This window comes from Oncorhynchus kisutch, linkage group LG6, assembly GCF_002021735.2.
Source record: "Oncorhynchus kisutch isolate 150728-3 linkage group LG6, Okis_V2, whole genome shotgun sequence".
NCBI classification, from domain to species: Eukaryota; Metazoa; Chordata; class Actinopteri; order Salmoniformes; family Salmonidae; genus Oncorhynchus; species Oncorhynchus kisutch.
The window spans coordinates 67,904,389-67,919,977 of record NC_034179.2 but is presented as its reverse complement, the minus strand read 5'-3'; the positions used below and the strand labels follow the sequence as shown (position 1 = coordinate 67,919,977).

Sequence of the window (15,589 nt, the reverse complement as noted above, 5' to 3'; positions counted from 1 at the left end):
TTGTTTTAGTTTGTGTCTCTGAAATGATCCATTTTATGTTATGTATTCTTGATCTATCTTTGGTCTTGTATCTTGTGTAGTGCACGTGTGGTAATGTGGATAACGCAGGGCATCTATAGAGTACTTACCCACAGCATCTATGAGGTAATACAGTATCTCTCTATGATGGTTTCCCTATCATTGCATAACATCCTGACCAATCCAGAGAAGCTACAGTATAGTTGAGCATCTATCTTTAGTGGTGGATCTACGGTTGGTCAGGTACCTAGCTACAGTACAGCAGCGCTCCCCGGTGAGGCACTTCCTCTGGCTTGCTGCCTTTTCATTTTCCACTGTGTCATGACTCAGCTGATTTGCATAATAATGCCAAGGGGGGGGGGGGTCTACTTAATGTGGTCTTTAAACAAGGGGTTTACTTGTCTTTCAGTAAATATCAACACTCTACTTGGCTGGTTGAAAGGTCATTTGATCATTGTTGTTCTGCTGGTTAAACACTTTGTCTGGCTGGATGAGACAGGAGCTGCTTCTCTTTCCTGGACTGCAAAGCTACCGCATTACATACTCTACAAGGAAGCAGAGTAGTAGCAGAGTAGTAGCATAGTGTAGCGGTCGCCTGTCAACCTAAGTTGATCTTTCACACGAGGTCTGATGGAAAATGGTGCATTTTTGGAGCGCAGTGTATAATGCAGCTTGGCATTCAATTCATCTGAATGTTATTACTTTTGCTGTACTGATGGTGGTTGAATGCACCATTCAGTGTATTGGGAGTCTAAAGAGGTTGCTTCTTCATTTACAAACTAGACTGGTGAGCAACTATAAATGGTAGTTCTTACATTTGTAAAAAAGCATTTTCAATAAAATTTTATGAGGCACAGGACAGCATTCCTAAGAAGGCGAAAATATAAATTGCTACACCATCAAGAGCTATTACAGTTTTTAAAGGACATTGGTCAATTCTCACTTTATTAGTTATTAAGAAATGTTGAGCAAAGCAACATATTGCTCCTAGAACCCGGTGTCAACTGATATGCGACCTGACATGCTGGCAGTCTGAGGGCAGAGGCTGGAGGCAGAAGGCGTTTGGATGACAAGAGTGATGTCTGCTCCATTGCGACTTTGCTTTTTACAATATGCCCCTTGGGGGTGGGGGTGGGGGGGGGGGGATCACCAGAGACAACCTATTTTCTACAGCAAAACCCCTGAAGTATATTCTCTGTTCTCTACTGTATGTATAACTAGGCAGCTGACGAGCTGATTTAATTGTCAAATGATTTGCATATATTCACGTGTTCACAGTGGGTAGGGTTGAAATGTACAGTAATGATACTTAAAAAAAATAGATCATTTGACAAATTCAGCATTTGTATTCTGTATAGCGTCAAATCAAAGAGTGTCCAAGATTTTTGTATGCCCTCTGTTGTGACCTTTACTTCCTACTCAATTATATTATAAATCTACCACATGAGAGAGGCTATTGTACTTACAAACGATGTCGCGGCTAAGGTTCAAACAAACACACACTTGCAAGACGGCAGAATGTTCTGTACACTCAACATATTGCAAATATTTGTCTGTGCGTTCGAGATACATATGGAAAACTAAAACATGAAAAGCAGATCCATGTTTGTTGAAGGACAAAAACAGAAAGACATTGTGGGGATTGCAATTATAGACCGATATGCACCATGAAAGCAGTTTTCAGTGTGCATGTGCGAGCGTGAATGGGATGTGTGTTGGGGCGAATGGTTGGTTGGAACTCCCAGATAGATGAATTCACTGCTCGACCGCCACACATTAATGCAGGAATGTCCTTGAACTGTTAACTCTCAATGCAGTTAACATTTAGCCGTCTCAGCTTTGCTCTTAGCTATAATTCTCCCCTCATTAAAAATACAATTGTTGGAAATGATACACTGACCCCAGTTGACTCTTGTCCTTAACAAAAGTCCCTGAGACGCTCATTTGACGTTATTGCAGGGGGCCACTAGATGTAACAAATATCTTTCTTTTTGTCCATCGTAACCATTTTGTTTTAGTATGTTGGGCCTGAAATCATGGGGACTCCCTTGAGGCCAAACACACTCTGATTTAAGGGGCTGATAAAGACTAAACACTGTCTTGTGTTTTTATTTGCTCTATATAAATCGGCTGTTGCCATTACATAAATGTCTTTATCTGTCCATCAGTGTTCTAGTCAGGTAATCTAGTGAAGCAAGTGTTCTGGCTCTGAGCAAGTGTTTTAGTTCAGATTGAAAATGGAAAAAATATATAGGGTCGGGTTGACATCATTTCCTTCATAGCCAAGAGGTTCTAATCTTGTGTTCAACATCTAGCTGAGGCGTGGACAACTTAACACCGTGCGGTATTGGTTGACATGGTGTTTTTCAGATGCAATGTTTCACACAACATTTTCCATTTTCATTTTATACTTACCTTTTAATTTTGAGCGAACTTTATTGGCTGTCTTCTTGATGTCAGCTGTGAGGTCCTCCAACTCCTGCTTGGTCTCTGAGATACAGAAAGAGAGACAGAATTATGCAACGCTCAACATTGTGTTCCATGTCGTAACATTATGGCAACGATATTCAGATATCGCAATTCACAACCTGTGTCAATTACAGTACCACTTGTAAAACAACTTAGATTGTCAGTAAATGAATGTACCATATGTGAGTGATATTTCAAATACTCTCATGTATGTAACAGTATGCAAACATACAAGTGGGCGAATTGAGAAGAGATATTGTATGTGTATAATCAGTTTATTCATCAGTTTTATTATCCTGACTAAGAATATGGGATTGTGTAGGTTGGAGTGGATGAGTGTGTGTGACAGTGTTTTAAAGTCAGTGTGTTAATAAGCCTGTGTGTGGGACTCAGCTGCAGTGTTTGGGCTGATTTATTACCGCTGCAGTGCCATTCATTCAGTCACTGGAAACCAGCTCAGCCCTTTCTGTCTCTCCTCTCTTCCTCATCTCCCTCCCTCCCTCCCTCCCTCCCTCCCTCCCTCCCTCCCTCCCTCCCTCCCTCCCTCCCTCCCTCCCTCCCTCCCTCCCTCCCTCCCTCCCTCCCTCCCTCCCTCCCTCCCTCCCTCCCTCCCTCCCACCCACACACTTCACTTCCTACAGTACCTCATCCTCTCCTTCCTTCGCACCCTTAATTCCCTCAATCACTCCCTTCTCTATCGCCCCACCTCCGCAAACACCCCAACACTCTCGTCTAGTCTAGTGCAAAAGTCTGTTTTCCAGAACACTCCACCAACAAGAAGACTATCTCCTAACACATAATTAACTGGTAATAGAAACTCATATGCATAATTTGTTGATCTACAATAAATGTATAACGTCTACCCATGATTATACATAACTAATGAGTTAATTGCCGGCATGTTTCTCTCGTGTTGTAATTTGGCTGTTGGCTCAATAAGATAGTTTGCGCTTTACCTAAGATAAGAGTTTTCACAAGAGTGCAGCACCTAAATCCTCTGGTTAATCTTAAAACATGGGCCTTGTAGCCTCGTACCTCATGAACCATAAATAAACAACATATCTAATTATGTGAAGCCAGGAAGTACACTCTTAGAAAAAAAGGTGCTATCTAGAATCTAAAAGGGTTCTTCGGCTGTCCCCATAGGAGAACCCTTTGAGGAACCCTTTTTGTTTCCATGTAGAGGGCTCTTCATGGAACCCAAAAGTGTAGCCAAAAAGTCAGAAATTAGTCGGAAATTGGAAATGATTACAATGAATCATTCAACACGCGAAAATTATATAATTTAAAATCACATTTTTGTGGTAGAAAAGGATATTCATCATATAGACAACAGTAGGCTGCTACAGTCATACAGTATTCTAACACTGCTCTCTAGCATTATTATGTGCATTGAAATGTAGGGACTGTTCTGTCCATCACAAGTAAATCAATGAGATATTTACAGGAAAATTAAGATAACCAGTCATTTGTATACAGAAAACACAGATAGGAGAATTACCTTTCAATGTACTGTATCAGCAAGGAAAGCCATTGTAGTTTTGTGATATTTGATTGGGGTATATTTAGAGTTAGTTAGTGCCAATTAGCCTGTAATTACTGGGCAATGTTTAGGTGCTATCAACAAACCAATCAGATGCTAACAAGCGCCTGTCTGGTACTTCATGCAGTAGGTAAACAGTGGAAGCATTGCTTGCTGGGTTGTGTTTTGTTTTGAATCCTGTGCTGTTTTTGAACTAAATGTTTGTGTATTACATGTGTCCTGTAGCTACTCTATGCCTCTGCACTTTACCTGTCTATCGATTGTCCCAAAAGCAAAAAGTGTCCTATGTTACTGAACTGGCAACTCATATTTGCACACAACGACACCTCCTTGTGGGTCAATACTGTTGTCTGGGACTAGCATCCGTGATTTATATTTCAAAACACATGAGCTAGCTACAACACAAAGCCATTTCAGTTGAAAGATTTAGCTTTTGCCCTCAAAGAAAAAACCCTGAACCCTAACCTATAAGGCATTTTATGTGTGTACGTGTAACTGGATGTAGACTACAACTAAATAGCTTACTAAATATTTTGGCTGCTGTGTATTGCCTTCCGTTGACAGGTCCGCCCTGTCCTTGTGTAACGTGATAAGTGAATTCAGTGCTCGACTCAAATGGAGGGATTCCTCGGGATTTCACTATACATTATGGAGATGCCCTTCGGCCATGATTGGAGAGAGGCATGAGATTTAAACATGTCCCCGTTGCCAAGTCCACAGTGCATTCTGAATAACTACAGGCTACAGCGTTGGGTTTCTAACTGATGATAAATGAAGATGGTTTCTCTCCACGGATTTCTTCAGTAAGCAACTACACTTCCCAGCATGCATTATTCAAGGGAGTACACTGGAATGCATTTTGTATCGTCCACTGACTGCCAAACATTATTTGGAATGGCTTGACATAGGGATTGGACAAATTTAAGCTTTTGGTTCATTTTGAGGACATACATGTAATATTAAGCTAGAACACATGAATATAATAAAAAAACATAACAGAAACAGAAATATGCAATTCTGTAGGGACAACATACTTACTGTCTGAGTTGGAATATTTCATATTATCAATAATTACAGCCAATCTAAAGATATTAGAATCTAACTACTTTGTGCATGACACAAGGAATTTTTCCAACAATTGTTAACAGGCAGATTATTTCATTTATAATTCACTGTATCACAATTCCAGTGGGTTAGAAGTTGACATACAATAAGTTGACTGTGCAGCTTGGGAAACTCCACAAAATCAAGCTTCTAATAGGCTAATTGACATAATTTGAGTCTATTGGAGGTGTACCTGTGGATGTATTCAAACTCAGTGCCTCATTGCTTCATGCGAAAATCAAAAGAAATCAGCCAAGACCTCAGAAAAACTTTGTAGACCTCCACAAGTCAGGTTCATCCTTGGGAGCAATTTCCAAACGCCTGAAGGTACCACGTTTATCTTTACAAACAATAGTATGCAAGTATAAACACCATGGGACCACGCAGCCGTCATACCGCTCAGGAAGGAGATGCGTTCTGTCTCCTAGAGATGAAAGTACTTTGGTGTGAAAAGTACAAATCAATCCCAGAACAACAGCAAAGGACCTTGTGAAGATGCTGGAGGAAACGGGTAAAAAAAAAAATCTATATCCACAGTAAAACGAGTCCTATATCGACATAACCTGAAAGGCCACTCAGCAAGGAAGAAGCCACTGCTCTAAAACCGCGATTAAAAAGCCAGACTACGGTTTGCACATGGGGACAAAGATCGTACTTTTTGGAGAAATGTCCTCTGGTCTGATGAAACAAAAATAGAACTGTTTGGCGATAATGACCATCGTTATGTTTGGAGGAAAAAGGGGGATGCTTGCAAGCCCGAAGAACACCATCCCAACTGTGAAGCACGGGGGTGGCAGCATCATGTTGTGGGGGTGCTTTGGTGCAGGAGGGACTGGTGCACTTCACAAAATAGATGGCATCATGAGGCAGGAAAATTATGTGGATATATTGAAGCAACATCTCAAGTCATCAGGCAGGAAGTTAAAGCTTGGTTGCAAATGGGTCTTCCAAATGGACAATGACCCCAAGCATACTTTCAAAGTTGTTGCAAAATGGCTTAAGGACAACAAAGTCAAGTTATTGGAGTGGCCATCACAAAGCACTTACCTTAATCCTATAGAAAATATGTGGGCAGACCTGAAAAAGCGTGTGCGAGCTAGGAGGCCTACAAACCTGATTCAGTTACACCAACTCTGTCAGGAGGACTGGGCCAAAATTCACCCAACTTATTGTGGGAAGCTTGTGGAAGTCTACCTGAAACGTTTGACCCAAGTTGAATTTTTTTTTAAAGGCAATGCTACCAAATACTAATTGAGTGTAAACTTCTTGACCCACAGGGAATGTGATCAAAGAAATAAAAGCTGAAATAAAATCATTCTCTTTAAAGTTATTCTGACATTTCACATTCATAAAATAAAGTGGCGATCCTAACTGACCTAAGACAGGGCATTTTTACTAGGATTTAATGTCAGAAATGGTGAAAAACTGAGTTTAAATGTATTTGCTGTACGTAAACATCTGACTTCAACTGTATACGTAAGCAAAGATCTTCCTACTCAGACACTTTAGTTACAAAGAAATGTTCCAAATGGCCAGATTCCCCACGTTTATCAAATAAAGAAATCCGACAAACACACACAACACACATAGCACAGCAACCACGTACTTACTAGTTAAACCACCTGGGTAGATAACTAGTAAACAGCTAGCTCACTCACAAAAACTGAACTCCGACAACTAGTCCACTGGAGCAAGTCCTTCATGAAGCATGCATGACAAGAAAAAAAAGGAAGGGAAAGGGAGGACATAAGACAGACAGAAAAAGACAGAAACAGTCCAACAACATCACATAAGATAAAACATGCATGTGTAGAAATTCTAATCAAATATTGAAATCATAAGGCAGAAGGAAAAAATAATGGTGTGCAAAAACACATTGAAGAGCCACAATGAAAGTGATTGGGCAATAAAAGGGATGTGAACGTGTGAGAAAAGGAAGTGACATCTGAAGGATTCCGTGATGAGGGTACAGGAGGTATTGTGCCACTGCCTGCCCTGAGACTCTGGGTTAACACAGACTAGAGGTTGTCTGACAAGGCCTAATATTAGCAATGAAACATTCATTCACTCCAGTTGAGTCACTAGCAGCCTGGGTCACTGTGAACTCGGAAGAACATACTACACTCATCTCCTAACAACCGCACGGCCCTACAGCAGCACGGCAACAATGAAGGGGCCATTTTCTGAAACATCTTCCACTGTACGTTTTTTGACTGATTGATTGTGGCATATTTTGGGCCCTATTGAGGTTTTAACAAAATGCCAGACAGTCATCAGGGCCTAAAAGCAGTGGTTGAAGGTTAACAAGATTGGATATCAATCAAATTATTGGAGAAAATACAATATTATTTAAATATTTATACACATCTTCATGTCTGTTTTATTGTACACTTATAAGTGCTATGCAAGGTAATACCTTAGTGCTCTTCTTTTTTTGAAAGCCTGCCTAAAAACAACTTCATTTCATATTAGGGCAAATTTAAGTGCTGTCTTCATTGACCGTAAGTTTAAAATATGTTATAATAGTGATAATATTGTCACAATAAACACAAAATACAAAAAAACTTTTCCTTGAGTATTCAATGAGTGTGGTGGTGAACCCTCGTCAACCAGTGGGTGGAGTCCCACCCTTGCAAATGAATTTGTTGAGTCGTGTGTGTTGGCCGGGTGTGTGTGCGTGGGCCGGGTGTGACTCAGTAAGAGATGCGTGGGTGGGGTCACATTCACTGGGTGCGTGGGTGGAGTGCCTCCCACAGGTATATCGCCAGGGTCACACACACACTTAAACCAATCTGTCTCCGCTATCCTCAGGCCCTTCCTGACTCCCCCTCACACAGACCTGAAAGGATTTGATACAGATAGTAAACTGGAAAGCGATATTGAATTTTCTGGCATATCACTTCTACCTATCCAGTCCTGTCAGTGCTGCAAGGTGGAGTCCATAAGGACTGAGGGAAAGTAGTATGGAACTGGTATGGAATTGGCCCCCATCTTAAAAGTATCCATTCGGGCTCATGGATGTGGCGAGACTTACTTTCGTCAGGGTTGGGCGCTGCCAGGATGGCGCTATGCTGCTTCTTGACCTGCTCCACATCTTCTGACAGCTTATCTATACAGACTCGGATCTCTTCCACCTGCACAGGGAGAGAGAAGGAGGGGGCAGAGGCAACATACACGAGGGCTTAATTCCTGTACCCTTTAAATGAGTGTACTGTCAAATGTCCGTGGTCGAAGGAGCTTTTCCGTTCTAGTTAATTATATTTCTATGGAATCGACCAACCGCAGCCACCCACGGAGAGCATGTGTGTACAGCATGGGAGAGCTGAGAGCCTCTGAACCTCATCATGGACAGGACTACCTCACATACTCAATCATCGACTGACATGACGACCCAATGGAAGCACTTTCTGATGGGTGGGAGAGCAGGGGAATCTCCATAAGACAACATAAGTCAATTACTGACTGATAATTATCATCTCTGCTGCCTTAGGGTTTGGAGGCTTGATTCTTAGCCATCGTTGGGAGAACTGCATGTTATAAATGGTTTTCACACTGAGACATCACAGCGAGACCTGTTTACATACATACACCCGCAATAACATCTGCTAAACACGTGCATGTGACAAGTAACATTTGATTTGATTGTTAATACCTTATTACAGTATTAGCTATATATTGTCACTCGTTGTGGACCAATATCTCTATCTAACATTTGTATGATACAAGATGGCCGCTGTTTTAAAGGTGGGTGTTCAAACTCCTCCAACCCCACAGAATGTGCAGAGGCGCCTGCAGATAATACATTTACAAGAACTTCTGACTATCGCCTGAAAGCCTGTGCAAAGTCAGCCTCAGCAGCCTAACCACACATTCTGCATTCATTCCACTTCTCCATCAGAATGTGTTATGTAATCCAATTCCCAATACAGACGTGTTTTGGCACTGTTTGTGGATATGCGGATACTTTTGCATTGACTGTATGGATATGAGCATATATGTGCTCTGCATTCCTATTCCTTCTCTACTCAATTATTACAAGCTCTTCCTATTTTTCTTTCTAGGGGACAGAGAGTTCAATTACAATGGCTTGTGAGCTACTTCCTCAACGAAGCTAAGGCATACCGAATCAACTCATTCTTTATAGTGAATCATTGTTTAGCCCAGATTGAGCCAATTCCCCTTCCCCTATAGTGTTCACTTAATAGTTTTAGAGGAGAGCGTTGTAAAGCAGACAGATTCGTCTCCGCTAGGACGGAGGAGTTGAGCCACGGCTCATAAGATAGTGAGGAGCACAGCTAAGCCAGGCTCAATAACTGCACCCTGCCTGCAGCAGCAGCAGAGCTCTTCAAAGGCAGGTGTCCTCAATCCCAGCTAGCCCCTCAGGGCCCCACTAACAGTGTCTACTGCTTCTTGATGGGCCAGAGAGTCTGCTTACCTGGTCTTCCAGGCTTGATAAGATGCTGATCAAAAGACAAGGACCAGAGTTGTGGATTTGGTTTGCGATTCCTGGTGCTGTATTGCAGATAACTGTGTATCTGTTCCAAGGTTTTTGCTTTAACAGCCTTTTCAAAGAGAGAAAACAATTCCTCTGTATAAAAAAATGGAGGCCGCGTTCTGGGCGTCTTGCACAAAACAAAATCAACTACTGGACATTTTAAGCCACAGATTGTCTGTACTCCCATAAATGCTGGGGCACTCTGTAGCCATATTGTCAGACATCCAGGGTGTTAATGTCTTCGTTAAGACTTAACACTCAGCGATAAAGAGTTCTGGCAGCATCTCCAACATATAAAATATACCACTGATAGAGTTGATTGATTCACTGCAGTCTTATTATGGTAGGAAGAAGAGTAAGGTCACCCAATTTTGGCATATTAGCCTAAATAAATCACATGAAACCCAGGGGGAGGGAAATAAAAGCTGTTACATCCTCCACACCTTGGTCTTTAATTAGCTTTCCCCCGCCATTGGATCATCAATTAGTATTCAAGTCATTCTCATTTCTTGTGTTTGAACACACCAAGCATAATGTTGCTCTACTTGCATATCCTGCCCCTCCTCCTTTTCCTCTCAAAGCATGTTCCTGGTTGCATAGGATGAATGTTGAAAGAAATGATTCTTAATCACTTTCAATTTCGAAAGATGAAGCTGAAGTGAACATGACCTGGGGATAATGTAGCCAGTAGGCCTATTTTCTTTTCTTGTTGTTACATTATGTGGCCTGATTTCACCCTTAATGATATGGCGTTAATATGTACTGCACTTGGAAACACTATTAAATGGGGAACACATTAAACAGTAACACCTTAACTTGAGATACATGGCACTTATAAGGCATTTACTACCAGTTAATCAGCAATTATGACACTATGCATAGACCTTAATTAGCCCTTTGCCCCCTTTTATTAAACATGACCCGTAGATGTGTGGATACAGGAACTACCAGGTTAAGTTTGTAATAATGGTCATTAGGATATTTCTTATACCATTCAATGGCATGTATTACAGTTGTTTTGTTGCACTGACCTGTTCGAAGAACTCATCCATGAAGTGATCCCGGTCAACCTGGACAACTTCTTCATCATCATCGCTGTCCTTAGCCTGAAACAGAAGAGGTGAAACACAAAATCAGTCCCCCATGCACTGCACTGGCATATTGCTATTTATTGCTGATTGCGTATTTGTGACCTGTGCAAACCGCAGATAACACAGTACCACACTTGGCTATAGATCTCTCCTAACTGTTGGAAGGGTAATGAGTAAGGATGGAAGGGTAAGGAGTAAGAATGGAAGGGTAAGGAGTAAGGATGGAAGGGGGTAAGGGGTAGAGAATAAAAAGGAAAACCCTTGTATCCATACTGCTTGGTGACATGCATGGCAACCATTTTAGATAAAGCCACAAAAAAAGGCTTTGAAATATGTATTATATTAGCGCTGTCACTTCAAACAGTTCATGATATGAAGGGAGTGACTCTCAGGGGCTCCAGAGTTGTGCAGCGGTCTAAGTACCTGGTTCGAATCCAGGCTGTATCACATCCGGCCGTGATTGGGAGTCCCATAGGGCGTCATCGGGGTTTGGCCGGGGTAGGCCGTCATTGTAAATAAGAATTTGTTCTTAACTGACTTTCTTAGTTAAATAAAGGTTAAATTATAAATGATATATATTTAAATAACACAAACCCTTACATAAATCCTCTTCGACTTAGAGTGATGCGAGCTGTGTGAACCGACCTCAAAGGGGTCAAGGACTAAGAGACAGTGAGAAAGAGAAGAAGCTGTATACGAAGCTGTTGAAAATGGCAGGAGAATTGATGGAACACCTTACATTTGCGCTAAAATAATAAAGATGTGTCCTCGGCTTCTTGTCGCGCTAAGCGTTGATGAATTGCCAGAGGCCCATGGAGAGGGCCTGAGGTGTGCAGTGTTGGCAAAGTGGAGCGTGGGCCGTCTGCCATAGGGCAGCACACAGCTCATTCTGTTGCTGATACAGTATTATGGGCACTACAAATTATACACCCAACGAAAAAGGTGACACCAGGCAATAGATAGGGATAGATCACCCCATGTGTATGCTGTATGGTCAAATTGATGAACTGTTTAGGCAATAGCTTGATGGGTATTTTTCCTATTTGCGTCAGAGAAGGGCATAGTATTCATGTTCAATTAACAGACAAACAACAGTTAGATCTAGGGCTCTATTTAATCCGTAGCGCTGAAGAGCTGCACTATAGCACGATAGACATTTAAAGGCAATGTTCCCGCGTTAGCTAGGACTGCATTCACAGAAAATGCTACATATGTCGTCTCAATCTGAAATTACCTTTACATTTCAATCGCGCTGTAACGCTAAACCTCAACAATACAGATTAAATCGAGCCCCTAGAGTGTTTTGTGACCTAATGGCAGTCATGTTGAATCACATTGTGAGGGGGAGAGAGGTTGACAAATCCATTTCACCTGGAGAAAAACAACAAATCGACAAGACCTCTACAATGTTGTCTACTAAGTCCACACTACAAGAACAGTCATTGCTGAACAGCTTAGTCATAAACACAGCTGGACACCTATCTATAACTGTTGGCAAACAGAGAAATGTACAAAATGGCAGCCATCTACTTGGGCACACTCTAGTCAACATATTCCCTTCACTCTTCATTGCTTCCTGTTTGCCTTTTGGCCAGAAGAATACAGGAGAGTTAAGTCATCTAAATCGCATCTCATGCCAAAAGATACAGCAGCAGACAAGTGTGTCAGGGAGACAATGTTTTTTCATAAGGGCATACGGGAGGGGAAAATAGCTCCAAGGAAGAGGCTGGATGCGTTGGGAGGCCTAGTCAAGTTGCTAGGTTTTTAACTAACGGACAGTTAACTATGTCTCCAGCGGTTGGGGCTGGCTTTGCCTTGGTTAGGATTTAAAACATTTCCCTCCAGTGCCCACTTCTAACTAGCTAGCTCCGCATCGAGGATGTGCAGTTCATGTTCCTGCCCTCTGTGCCCTCGGATGAGAGTCCCCCACTCTGCCTTGTATGGTATGATGAGAGACGGTTCCTGGTTGGATCACTCACTGTCCAATGTAATGTGATGCTAGTGTATATGGAGTGTGTGACAAAAGATTAATATAACTTCAGTGCACGGAGCTTTGATATTGATACACGCTGCAGTTATTGGAGGACACAGCGCCATTTAGCCACTTTTTGTTTTGTTTTTTCTCTCACCCCATTGTATAGATTTTTTGTCATTTAAATACTTTTCTGAAAAACATTCAATGACAAATGGACCTTTTGTACATTTTTTGCTCCATTTAAGCACATAATAGAGACTGTAATGTGTTGAGTTTCACAGTAGCTTTCAGGCTAATGAGCGGTGACTCACATTTGTGCTAACATTCACACAGGCAATATCAATGACCTACCATATTCGTATCAATTTCTCGCAATTATTTTCTGAAGCTTTTAGTACCGTCTCAATTTAAATGGCCATTGCGATGCAGAAAAAAATTGCTGCGGTTATTTGATTGAATGAGATGTTACTCAAATTTGGGTTAATGAGTAATTGGTTTCACATCTCCATATGATCATCGAAGAGAAAGACATATAGAATGTTCAATCAGAATAAACAACCGTCAGGCTTCCACAGAGAACCGCGCTTCTGACAGACTCGCCTGAATCAGTTTAGGTTCCCCTTGGTTTTTATCAAAGGCTACAGATCTGGAACTGTGGTTCATCCGTCTGGTCCGTTTCATTCAGAAGGCCTTGGACTGGAGCATGTTGGAGTTAGATATGAACATGACTGATTGTGTGCAGTCGTGGCTGTGGTCATACGTGCATTGTGTCGTCCTCCAAGCTTTCATTGTGAAAGGGTATGGTTTCAACATACAGTCAATCAAAGTATTGATTATAATAGGACTACAGATACCACCAATCTGGATAATGCGGTAGATGTTTTTATACTTGTAAAGTAGCAAGTAAAAACCATATAGCAGACATAGTAATATACTATGCTTGCGATATAACTGCAGTGTTGCAATTAAATAATTCATTTGATAAGAGATAGTGGCCTATTCCTAGATCATTTCCAATTAAGATAGCTGATGCAGATTTAACATTATAATCCATGTTGAAACTACCAAAAACTCGACCATTTCTTTCAGGGATCCCCCAATGGTTTGTTCACGATCAACTGCTCAGATTTCCTCCTTCCCAGAGCTGAAATATTCTGTCCATTTTCTATGTATTATTCATGGAATGATGGAGCAGCTTCTGCTGCATATTGCCCAGCCCACCATCTTCATGGCTGCCTGACTGTTACACTGCACAGATGCACACAATCTTAGCTGGGCTTATTTTATATAGATCATGATGTTGTAAGAGGTATCAATGTGTGTTAAATCCTAAGCATATAGCCTACACCTACGTATTGCACAAAAGGTGAATGTTTTTAAACTCATCAATCTACACACAATACCCCATAATGTCAAAGAAAAAAAACAGTTTTCTTGAAATGTTACACATTTTTGCAAAAAACTGAAACATCACATTTACATAAGTATTCAGACGCTTTACTCACTACTTTATTGAAGCACCTTTGGCAGCGATTACAGCTTCGAGTCTTCTTGGGTATGACACTACAAGCTTGGCACACCTGTATTTGGGGAGTTTCTCCCATTCTTCTCTGCAGATCCTCTCATGCTCTGACAGGTTGGATGGGCTTCAAAGGCATTTTCAGGTCTCTTTAGAGCTGGGTTCAAATCCGGGCTCTGGCTGGGCCCCTCAAGGACATTCGGAGTCTCGTCACGAAGCCACTCCTGCATTGTCTTGGCTGTGTGCTTAGGATCGTTGTCCTGTTGGAAGGTGAACCTTTGCCCCAGTCTGAGGTCCTGTGTGGTCTGGAGCAGGTTATCATCAAGGATCTCTCTGTACTTTGCTCCATTCATCTTTCCCTCGATCCTGACTAGTCTCCCAGTCCTTGCCGCCGAAAAACATCCCCACAGCATGATGCTGCCACCACCAGGCTTCACCCCGTATGGATGGTGCCAGGTTTCCTCCATACGTAACGCTTGGCATTCAGGTCAAAGAGTTCAATCGTCTTGGTTTCATCAGACTAAATAATCTTGTTTCTCATGGTCTGAGAGTCCTTTAGGTGCCTTTTGGCAAACACCAAGTGGGCTGACATGTTCCTTTTACTTAGGAGTGGCTTCCTTCTGGCCACTCTACTAGAAAAACTTGATTGGTGGAGTGCTGCAGAGATGGTTGTCCTTCTGGAAGGTTCTCCCATCTCCACAGAGCAACTCTAGAGCTCTGTCAGAGTGACCATTGGGTACTTGGTCACCTCCCTGACCAAGGCTCTTCTCCCCCGATTTCTCTGTTTGGTCAGCTCTAGAAAGAGTCTTGGTGGTTCCGAACTTCTTCAATTTTAGAATGAGACCACTGTGTTCTTGGGGTCCTTCAATGCTGCATAAATGTTTTGGTACCCTTCCCCAGATCTGTGCCTCGACACAATCCTGTCTCAGAGCTGTACGGACAATTTCTTCAACCTCATGGCTTGGTTTTTGCTCTGACATGTACTGTCAACTGTAAGACCTTATATAGACAGGTGTGTGCCTTACCAAATCATGTCCACTCAATTGAATTTACCACAGGTGGACTCTAATCAAGTTGTAGAACATCTCAAGCATGATCAATGGAAACAGGATGCACAAGAGCTCAATTCCGAGTCTCATAGCAAAGGGTCTGAATACTTATGTAAATAAGGTATTTCTGTTTTTTTATTTTAGCGACCACAATTTCTAAAAACCTGTTTTTACTTTGTCACTATGGGTTATTGTGTGTAGATTGACGAGGAAAATGTTTATTTAGTCAAATTTAGAATAAGGCTGTAACAAAACAAAACGTGGAAAAAAGGAAGGGGTCTGAATAGTTTCCGAATGCACTATATGGTAAGCCACACAAATATGTA

General features: G+C 41.7%; 1 protein-coding gene across 1 annotated transcript in view; it reads right to left on the bottom strand.

The window, feature by feature from the left end:
* The window catches only part of LOC109898361 (syntaxin-1B), a 61,537-nt gene that overhangs the window by 20,266 nt on the left and 25,682 nt on the right, over positions 1–15,589 (bottom strand). The window contains exons 2-4 of the mRNA XM_031827242.1: positions 10,661–10,735; positions 8,169–8,268; positions 2,434–2,508 (exon numbers count right to left, since the gene is read on the bottom strand). Of these exons, the coding sequence (XP_031683102.1) occupies positions 2,434–2,508; positions 8,169–8,268; positions 10,661–10,735 (250 nt within the window). The remainder of the gene's footprint in view (positions 1–2,433; positions 2,509–8,168; positions 8,269–10,660; positions 10,736–15,589) is intronic.